The following is an 11,257-nucleotide window of genomic DNA, read 5'->3' as shown; positions in this document are numbered from 1 at the left end:
GGCTGCTGCTGCCCTGCCTGCCGAGGCAAACCCAGCTCCTGCCTGTGCCCAGCGTTTCGCATCTGGGGTTTTACCCTGTGCTCTGAAATCGGTGGTGCTGGGGACCCACGAGTGGTGAAAAAACAGGGGCTGTGGCACTTCTGGACATCGCTCATCTGCAGGTCTTCACCGTGGGCTTGCTGGTGCTCACGGACAGAGGCACAACACCCTTCCTGGCAGCCTGATGTTTCAGACCTTCACAGCAGGAGGTGCAGGTATAAAAGATATAAAACTCCTTGGCAGCACGGCTGTTGAGAGGGGCACACAGACCCTCTTCCCAAGGTCCCAAGGGGCTGAGGCATCTGATCTATCAGAAGGCTTTGCACAGGATGGCCACCGTGTTCACTTCAGACAGCTGCCCCTTCAGTCCCGGCTCCAGGGGTGACTAAAGGACTCATAAATTAACATCTGAACTGCCACAAGATTTGCATTGCAGCTTTCCAAGGCAAAACCAAGCCACGGCCCACCTCTAGGCCCGTAGGTTCTGACTGACTTTTCAGCACCTCGTCCATACGACACAGGAAAGATGACAGAAAAATAAAAATATACCATCAATGTACTTTGTGTCTGCAAATAACACCAGTCCTAAACTGTGTCTAAACTAATTGTTAAGTGGTTGTTGTGTTTCAGAATAGGAACAGGCCTTTGGAGGTTATAGGAACCATGGCTGTTCACATTTATACTTCATGGTTACAGATAAACTTTGTATTTCCCTGTTTTCTGCTGTTCTACAGAGTTGTGGACCATTTCTGTTGGTGCAGTGCATAGAGTGATGGAACCTTAATGCCACACAAGACACAAATAATGTAAATAAATAGCAAGTAATTTAAAATATTTTCCTTACTCTTCAGAGGAAAGTGAGGACTTGATGAACAAATTTTCTCCTGCAGAATTCAGCTGTCCATCCCTGCCAGATCCTTATAAGCCCTGGTAAAAAATAAATGTCTGTGTTACAAAGGTAGGCCTGCTCAGTGCAGGAGGGCACTCCCAGTGTCACACTGAGCACTGGAAGGAGAGCACAGGAAGAAGTTACAAGTAAATATCTGTTCTTGCTGCTTTCCAAGTTATAAAGAACAGATATCTCATTAGTATTATCTTTATGATAGATAAACATACTTTAAAATTATCTTAATTACACACAACTGTGTCTATTAAAAAGATTTCTTTTGAGATCCTTACCAGCTAAGAAGTAGTAAAGCCATCACAGGCTGCAGCTTTTCCATCTGGCTGCTGTAAATCACCCAAATCATGCCAGTCTGTGAGATTTCTTCCCAGCTCCAAAGAAATTGGCAAAAGATTGATGAGGGTTCAGAGTTGCCAGCTTCCAGTCTCACCATGATGGCCAGTAGTACTCTGACTTTCCTTCTGGAAGTACAACTTTGAGTGTTGACAGTAACATGCACTCTTTTTCTTGCTTCAGAGCCAGCAACTACTTAGAGAAGAGCTGTTTGACAAAGTACCAAAGCAAAGTGAAACATCTCGTAAAGGATCATATTCTAGCAAGCCTTTGGATTTGACCAACACCTAAATTTCCAAGGAAAAATAAAAAATATTTCTCCTCCTAATGCCTGAACTTTGCTTCCAGCTGAGAAGCTAATTTTCACTTTCTGAAAAGGCCATTCCGGTTTTTAAAGTCCATGGAAGTCAACCCAAACATCAACAGAAGGAATGACAGTTCTGTTGCGTTTGGTGTTGTGATTCATGCAGAGAGGACTCTGATATCTCTACAAAAGTTCTTAGCTGTGGCTGTGAAGTGCCAGAGCCAATGTAAAGCTGAAGTACGAGGCTCTGAAAACAACCTGAGGAATAGTTACCAAAGAGGGAGGTCACAATCTTGCTCCACACCCTGCTGTGAACCTTGCTGAGGGTTCCCACGTTGACTCAGCGGCAGCAGATAACAGATCAATTAAACACAGCACAAAAATGATAACGTGCCTTGTTCTTAAGAGTTACACAAATTATACTGGCACACTTAATGCAAATAAAAGCAAGATAAGCTGCCTTCTGTCTCCAAAGCAGTAAGGCAGAAATGGATGTTTGATTAGGTTGCTGTTTCTTTATGTTTCCTTTTCTTTTTCTCCAGCTGTGCGCTATTGAGAAGAACTTGTAAAGTGCAATGGCACAAGTAACTGGGAGATGAATGGATTGAGCTGTCCCGTGGAGAAAGACTTGGGGATACTGGTGGGTGGAAAATGGGACATTCACAGGCAAAGTGAACTTGCAGCCCATGTTCTGCCCCTGTACTCTGCTCATGTGAGACCTCACCTCAAGTACTGCAGCCCCAGCACATAAAGGACGTGGAGCTGTTGGAGCTGGTTGAGAGGAGGGCCATGAAAATGGTCAGAGGGTTAGAGCACCTCTCCCACGTGGAAAGACTGATAGAGTCAGGGTTGTTCAGCCTGGAGAAGGTGTTGGGGAGAGCTTACTGTGGCCTCTTAGTATATAAAGGGGGCTTATAAGAAACGCAGAGACAGACTTTTTACCAGGGCCTGTAGTGAGATGACAAGGGGCAGTGGTTTTAAACTGGAAGAGGGTAGACTTAGTTTGGATATAAGGAGGAAATTTTTTATTATGAGGGTAGTGAGACAGTGGAACAGGTTGCCTGAGAAGTTGCAGATGCCCTGTCCATGGAAGTGTTCAAGGCCAGGTTGGCTGGGACCTGGAGCAACATGGTCCAGTGAGAGATGTTCCTGCCCATGCAGGGGGTTGGAACTGTGGTTCCAACAGCCCCTTCCAACCCAAACTATTCTGCAATTCTATAAAATAAGTAAATATTCACAGACTTATGGGTGAAGTGTTTCCTATCTGAATGTGCAGAAGGGGCCTCAGATGACTTGATGGCTGCCATGGTAATAATACTGCGAGAGCAGGGGTGTCAATATTTTCCAGAGTGCTGTGATGCAATTTCTTTGATCCACGTTGGAGTAAATAAAGCTCCAGTGCAATTATCCAAGATTATTTCAGTGTCTGTGTAAAACATAGATTTGAAAAATGCTCTTACTTCACTCAGTTATTTATGCAGGTACCATAACATTAGTAAGTAAAGCAGCACTATATTCTCTTTTCCTGTATTTCCTCTTCCACTGTGAGCCAAATAGAACAGTTTCTAGGAGAAAAGATTTTTGTTTTGTTTAGGAAAATAACATTTTAGGGAGAATCCATCATACAATGAGTGCAGGTGAAGTAAGGCCAGTTTTGACCCCAAGCTATCTGCTTCAGAATGTTACCTGTGCCATAGGGTTCAGTGTTGCTAGCAGAGGGGACAAACACACATCCAGACAAAGACACTCCCACATAAAATGTAACAGTGTTAAAAAGCCTTCTTACATAAATCTGTCTGATCAGACAGTGGGTGTATACATTCTTTCTATAGCTTGGGGGTTTTTTTAGATCTGCTTTAACTTCAAATTATTATATCAGAAAATGTTATTCTTTTGTAATAAAATTTCCTGAAAACTTGAAACTTTATCCTAGATAAGAGGCATCCATTCAAGCCTTTAAAATGAGGGAATCATTTGAGGCACAATTCTGCTGTTGCTATGTCAATGTTGCTTTTTTGCCCATTGCTTACAAAGAGCACAACCTTTTTGCTTTTTGCATCACAGTTACCTTCCTGAGCTCAAGTCTCTGAGCTTTTGTGCACTTAAACCCATGTTTTCCTAACTACCATAATCTCCTCTTATTTTTCCATTTAGCAAGTTGTTCAATCTTCATGGTTTTTTCACCCATAGTCCCTTCTTCCTGCCTTCTTACTCAGGCCACTTAAAGACAGACTTGAAAGAAGTACCTTCCATCTTCTCTTCCTTCAAATCTCCCTTTAATTTTACTTACTCCTTGCATCCATTTCATTTCAGTCTGTTTAGTTAAGGTTTTGTGTATAAGCTCACACCAGTTTAAAATTTTGGGAGTCTAGTTCTAATTAGGGCAAATTGAACTACTGTGTTTTCTATCAATTTGTAAAGCAGTAAATAAAACTGTTGGAACTGCCTTCCTGGCCATTACAGTTTAGTACAACCTGTCCCCAAGCAATAGAAGGTAAGCCAGAGAAATCACTTTTTTGGCCAGAGTGAGCTACATCTATACCAGTCAGTCAAACAGGCACAGAGTCACACACTGGTACATGATCATCCACAGTTTTAAATTGCTACCGTGGTTCATGCTTTGGCTTTGCCCACACACCCTCCCAGGGAATGTGGGGTAAGTCTGAGGGGCATCAGCTATAAACCAGGTCAGGCCAGTTGGTCTCAGGACTAAAGGTCCACAGTTTGTATTTATTACTAGCAGAGATATAGCAAAGATAGTTGCACAGGTCTTTGCAACTGCTCAGTTAAGCAAACTCTTGAGTTAAAGTGATGTAACTGGGAGTAAATAATTCTTTCCTCCTCTCCCCTCCTCATGCCTTGCTGTTTCCTCCCTCAGAAAAAAAAAAAAATGTAGATAAAACCAGCTGATACCAACAAAGCATCACAGAAAATACAAAATAGTAATATAAAAAAAACCACAGTGGCAGTTCTTATTCAGGCAGGCAGAACAAACATAGGAAGCATCTTCAGACCCAGAGGCAGATGACTCCTGGTTGCTGGTCAGTGGCTTTTTGTGGCATCCTCTGGAAAGATTTCCTCAATCCAATAAGCAAGAGCCATTTTCTACCCTCTGCCTGGTGTGACACTTGTGTTTGAAGCTGTAAAAATTCCACAGTGATCCCAGCCACCTGCAGCTTCACTGGGTCCTGCTCTTCTTCCAAATTTCACACCCATGGCTTTTAGATTATCCACTGTTTGGCTTCACTTTTTGGTTGCAAAGTGCTTGGTGTGCTTATACTGGCACCTACATCAACTGTATCTGTTTAAAAGGAGCATGTTACTTTTTAAAGGACAGTGTTTGCCTGCAGACAAAGAGCCCCTGCACATCAAGTCTCCCTTGCTGACCGAACTGCATCTTTGAATATGACTTTAAAGTGTTCCAGATGTGTCCTTCACATAAGGGTGAGCTTTACTGAAGACTGCCTGCCTGAGCTCTGCTCATTCCTCTAGACCACACTGCTTTGACTTCTCTTCCTGTTTATTGACATTAAAAGCACTTTTACTCAGAAATAATAAAAAGAGAAAATCCAGAAAATCTCAAACCTTTTCTGCAAGAGATGAAGATAAGATTTGTTTAGTATGATGGGACAGTGGTGGAACCCAGAGTGCTTCTCCATTTCCTTTTCATAACATGTGTTGTTTAGGTTACGTTAAGGGGTATGTCTAAATCACCTGTGTTTATATAAATAACAGAAAGACAGAACATGTTTAGGTGAATTTGAAGATTACTCCATTTGAAGATAATGCTATTTCATTTGTGTGACATTAGTTGTATGCAAGCCTTCATAATTATTTACATTAAATATTAGAAGAAGCCAAGATACAAATATACAAAGGACTTTTCCTGGAGGAATACCTATAGGTAAAGGCTGGAACGTATCTGAACATATCATGTTGGAATAATACAGCATATCTGGATAAGAATTTAAAACAAGAATTTAATATTTTTCTTTTAAAAAGGCTTCTGGCTTTCTTAATGTGGAACAAACCTCTTCTGATGGTGAAGAAGAGGCAGACATTATCACAGGTATTTACATTCTGGTTAGATCCCTGTTGTATCTCTATCATCCTGGGCTGGGTTACAAAGTCACCAAAGTTAACAGAAAAAATTGTGCCCCCTTTTCCACATTTGTAATTTTCCAAGATAAAGAAAACAATATTTGTTCAATTTCGATCTGTTTTGAGGAATCTGAAAAGAAGGTTTCTTTCTGTGTGTGCTCTCTTATTGCACTAGTGCTGGAAACATGTACAGGGAACTAGTGAAAACTTTCTCTCATACATCGCTTGACATTCAGTGAGGGACAAGAGGAGGAAAATAAGATGATGTCCAAAGGCTGGTTCTGCAAAGAGTCGTCTCTGTGAGCACTCACTATAGTCAGCAGAAACAAACTCCATCATGGGGGTGGCCAGGGAGCATAAATTAGCAACCTGCTCTGAATCCTACACTGAAAGATTTTCTCTTTCCTGTTTTCTCACACAGAGGCAGCTGATGGAGGGAATGTTTCCCAAAACCCATGAAAAGGTATTTCAGGGAACCAGTCCTTTAGTAGCTGTTAGCAAATGACAATGTCAGATAACTAAAATTCCTAATTCCCAAATAAATTTTCCTCCTTAATTATTAGTACTCCTTTTTTTTTTTTTTTATAAACTCTTTATAATGCAGTTTTCCTAGACATTTTTGCTCCATTTTTATGAATGTATGTCTCTTTGGTTTTAATACAGCACTAAATTAAAGTTTATTCCTTTTTTTTTTTTTTTTTTTTTTTTACACTCATTTTTAACTGTTCCATCAAACCTGGGATGGGGTTTGCTCTCTGCTTCTCTCTCAAGCCCCCTCTGCTGGTCTCCCCAAAGCAAAACACAGAATATCAGAGATTTTTCATTAATAACCATCACTTTTAAGAGAAAAATCCAGATTTCTGTTTCTAAACCTTTTGCTATCAGAATATAAATGATGAGGAAGATCATCTCTGGGGCTGCAAGCTGAGCATGGAGGGAGGTTTTTTTAATGAATTCAACAAAATAATTGCATAATCAAGCATGTGAACATGAGGAATTTCTCAGGCAAAAAGTCCAAAAGTGAACATGGCTTAAAAACCTGATCAGAGCCTGACCTGGCTCTTATCAGAACCCTGTGATTGGCATTTTAATTACGATATTATGTAAGAATATACTACTGGGGACTTGTTTTTCTGTGTATCTTGGTTAACAAAAGTCATAGGCAGCAGCCCTGCAGAGACAGTACAGATTTTAAGGGGTAGAGAGATACAGTGGGTAAAGATTAGTTTCCATTCCAGCAGCACAATAAACAGAGAGCTGATCTAATTATTAATCTGGGAAAATCCCTGGATGTCAGAGAAGTAAATTAGAGCACAGTGCATTTTTAATCAGCCGAAGGAGAGGCCAGGCTGGTGTTAGGAGAGTGTAAGTTTGGTGCACCAGGTACTCTGACAGTTCCTTTCTGATAACCAACACCAAGAAAAAGTTGCTCTAAGGCTGCTCTAACTGCTACAAACATCTAAAGTTTCCTGCACTGCTGATGATCAGACAAATGTGGGTCTGTCAGGAAGGTGCCCCTGTTCTGCTCCCAGAGTGCCCAGGATGGTATGCTGCAAGAAGTTATGTTTAAAATCTACAGGAACACAAATCCAAGATGTGTACATGATCTGATGAGCTTTTCACCTATTCCACTCTCTGAAGTCAACTTCTACTTGACATGAAGCCTCAATGCAAGCAGCTGGGTCCTCTGTTGAGGAGGCATCAGCTGTCTGTGTATGTTGGCAGACCCAGAGAGGTTCAGGAAAGTCACAAAAGGTAGTAAAGCTTTGTTTTGCAGAGCTGAGTTTTTAAATTATGTTAGAAAGTATTTTATATGCCACAGCAACAGGCAAGATACTGACCACAAGTATGTAAATCCAAGGTGTGAAAGCAGCCTCCTGCTACTTTTCTGGGGTAAGTAAATTCTTCAGTGTAGTGGAGAAAGTACAGTGGGGGGCCACCAAGATGAAGACAGACTTGGAGAACTGTTTTTGTTCAGCTGGGAGAAGGTTAAGGGGAAACTTTATTGCTCTCTTCAACTGCAGACTCTTTTCAGAGATCCATAGTGATAAGACAAGAGACAACAGACACAAATTACAACACAGGAAGTTCTGATTGGATACATGGAAACAGGTATCCAGAGAGGTGGAATTGCCATCCTCAAAAATATCCAAGACTCAGCTGAACTAAGACCTGAACAACCCCATCTCATTAGATCTGCTTTGAGCCAGGGGTTGAACTGGGTGAACTTCAGAAGTCCCTTCAAATCCAAATTATTCTATGATTTTATGATAAGTGATCACTGCATCATTAATCCAGCTTAAATTGATGAAAGTCCTTTTGACAGTACTAATGCTTCCTGAGCAAATAAGAAATCTAAACCCATTCCAGACTCGCTGAAGTCACTGGGAACCAGGAGTTTAACTTGAAACGCACTGGATCAACTGCAATGGTTTTAGCATGCATGTTCAGAAAAGATCCTGAACTTCATTTTTGCAGACAGCACTAGAAATTGCATCAGGGTGGTGGTGTCTTTTTCCTGTGGGTTTCTCAGTAGGTTGATTTCCCAGCAAGATGGGAATGAAACATTCCACAACCACTATCCTCAAGTATCCATAAATCGTACCTAGAGAGTCAGCAGCAGGATGAAGTGTTTGCTCAATGTTCTGAGTGTTTGTAATCCTGCTTTTCCATTTGCACTTGCAGGAAAATCCCTATTTGCAAACTGTTATTGGTAATGAGCCTCTCATCTCAGTTGGGTTCAGCTCGGGTCAACTGCTACTTTCATGGTGAGACACTGTCTATATTAATTGAAATTTATGTCATAGAGTGGCAATCTTGTGACCTCTGTAGAGTGAGCTAATGACTCCAAGCCCGTTTTCAGGAGCCTGCTGTGAATTAACACCAACAATGCTCTCCCTTTTTCACCTCCTCATTTTTCTCATCATTGTAAAACAAGCTTTTTACCTCTTCCTCACCTTGTCTTTCACAAGCAATTGTATCATTTATTTTTAACATAAAACAGAGTAAGGTAACACAAGCAAGTAATTAGAATCTGACACAATAAATGTCAAGTACTAGCCAATTATTTTGATTTTTCCTATAAAGGTTAAAAATGTAGAAAAAAAACAAGTGTGTTTTTAAAAACATAAATCTTTACACACACAAATATAATGTAAACAGATTTATCTTAATAAATACATGAGTGATATACTACAATGAATTAAAACAAGCAAGAAAACAAACATATTTCAAATCCTTAAATCACATTCCCAAACCTCTCAAGATGTAGTTGGACTCCTAATCCATAGGATTAACTGAAATTTCCTTCCTGAGATGGAAGAATACGTTTCTGTTTAGGGTGGAGACTGGGACTGTCTCCAAGTAGCATTAATGTTTTGAGTAATAGGTATTAAGCTGCACCACAGTACTTGCACTTAATCATTCTACAAAAGATCTTCTGCTGTATGAGGTTTCCTTCCCTGATAGGTTCCTCCTCCTGCAACTCTGAGCTTGAACTGCACGACAAGCAGGGTTGTTTTCAAACGGCCCTTATTGCTTTGCTAATGTTTTGTTCTGCACCATCTCCACCTTTGGGGAGGTGGCAGCAAAGGTTGTCATAAAAATGCTAAAAATCAAAATTGCTACTTGTTTCACTTTCCTAAGAAAACCCTCACACACAGCTTGTGATCTCATATCCATTTTTATCGTGTCCCTTATGCCAGCAAACATGAAACAATGACTTCTTCCAGTCACAGCACCTATGTCATAAAACTAAATATAAACTTCAGTTCTGTTGTCAACTAAAAAAAAAGCCTAAGTGGCAAAATCCAGCTCCAGAACAGAATTATCCTTTAAATCCTAGACTCTCCAGAGTTCTTGGTACTGTGTAAAACCTGCTTTGCAAACTACTAAGCAATAATCAGATTTCAAATATCTCCACACCTTGGCCATTGGAATCTGATACGTTGCTTTTGGTTTAATGTAACTATTTAAGTAACACACCAAAAAAATTATCTCCTCAGCTCTGTCCCAGCTAACAGGCTTGTGAGAAGAGGCAACTGATTGGACAGATTTATATGAATTAATGTAGCAAAAAGCAAGTCGTGTTTGGTCGTACAAAGAAGGCACTGGATCTGGCTATTTCAAGAAGAAAAGGACTAGTAACACAAAAAACAGTGGTTACAGGTCTTATCCTCTCATCAAAACAGATCTCCTTCACACCTGGAAATACCAGTCTTTATTGAATTTGAATGCTAATAATTATAAAACTCTAAGAGCATCATAAGACTCTTGATGACTCAGTATGAAGTATTCTCATGCATCAACAGTCTGACATGTAATTTTAGCTGTGATTGCCAAGCTAATTTTTAGGTTAAACAACTGACAACTGTAGGCAGGCTCATTATTGGCTGGGCTAACAGCCCCTTATACAACATGCTAATGACTAAGGATTTGATCCTGCAGCACTGAAGTCAAGGGAAGCTTTGTCACTGACTGCAGCGAGGATACAGGCCTTCATGCACAGACTCCTAATAGCAAATTAAAACAGCAACATACATATACCTTCACATTTTTAAAACAGCAGAGCCATCTAAGGCATGGAATAGGCTGAAGCCTCGCTGATACAATATTCTGGTTGTTCTCTACTTCACAGCTTGGCTTGTAGCAAAAGAAGGTCTTGTCAAGACAATGAAACTTTCAGCAATTGAACACAAAGATGTTGTAAGTGTTCACAACTGACAGATGAAGATTCAATAAAGTGTGTCCCCCTTGGGTTGGAAAGAACCATAGAAAGGTATTTGTGCTGGTGTTCCATCATGTGTGAATGTCACCCAGCCTTTGGAATACCTCAGCTTATGTCTTCTGCTCGTGTAGCTTTAAGCTGACTCATGGTTTCTGTGCTGAAGGGTAATGCTGATGGTCCCAATGAGACCATTTACATCAAACCATCATGAATCTGGTCAATAGTAGAGGGGACAAAATTAATTGGCATAGCCTGGCATGCCACAAAGCTCTTCTTCAAACATCACAGACACCTGTTTTGTCCCTTTTTATGTAACAGGTTCAGGACACACAGGCTTCCTAGTGACACTTCTCTGTTTCAACCACTGAGGCAGCTGAGAATCTAAAGGGAGAAAACAATAAGAATAGTTAAATGGTTCCTTTTCCCCCTCTCTTTTCATTTTCTTTAAAATGCTTATAGACTATATTGACATTCTTTTTTTCATTTCCTCATTGCAAATGAAAAGCAAATTTTCCTGGCTACAAGGTCTTTAGTGAGGTCTTGCTACAGATGGAAGGAACCACCTGAAATGCAGGGAATTGCAGATGAGCTCTGAGAACTTTGACAAACTGAGTTTATCTTCCCGAGCTGCCTGAGTTTTCATCATCTTATTTTAGACTTTCAAAGAATCTGGGAGGTGCCAGTCTTTTCCCACATTCCACATACAAAAACAGTAGGAGAAAAATGGAGGGACAGAAATAATAATCTTGCAAAATAAAGTTTTCTATTAATTCTCAGCATAAAGGGATTTTCCCTTTGTTGATATTTAGGTCTTTCCTGTACTTTGCTTTTGCTGATTTTCCTGAATTGC

General features: G+C 40.4%; 1 protein-coding gene across 1 annotated transcript in view; it reads right to left on the bottom strand.

Annotated features, from left to right (window-relative positions):
* The window catches only part of DHRS7 (dehydrogenase/reductase (SDR family) member 7), a 21,747-nt gene extending 21,196 nt beyond the window's left edge, over window positions 1-551 (bottom strand). Inside the window, exon 1 of the mRNA XM_010000706.1 lies at window positions 507-551. Within this exon, the coding sequence (XP_009999008.1) occupies window positions 507-551 (45 nt within the window). The remainder of the gene's footprint in view (window positions 1-506) is intronic.
* Window positions 552-11,257: the final 10,706 nt, after the last annotated feature.

The sequence above is a fragment of the Chaetura pelagica genome, unplaced genomic scaffold, assembly GCF_000747805.2.
Source record: "Chaetura pelagica isolate M959 unplaced genomic scaffold, ChaPel_1.0 scaffold36, whole genome shotgun sequence".
Taxonomy (NCBI): domain Eukaryota; kingdom Metazoa; phylum Chordata; class Aves; order Apodiformes; family Apodidae; genus Chaetura; species Chaetura pelagica.
Note: the sequence above shows the minus strand (reverse complement) of the source record. Positions and strands in the feature narration are given on the sequence as shown.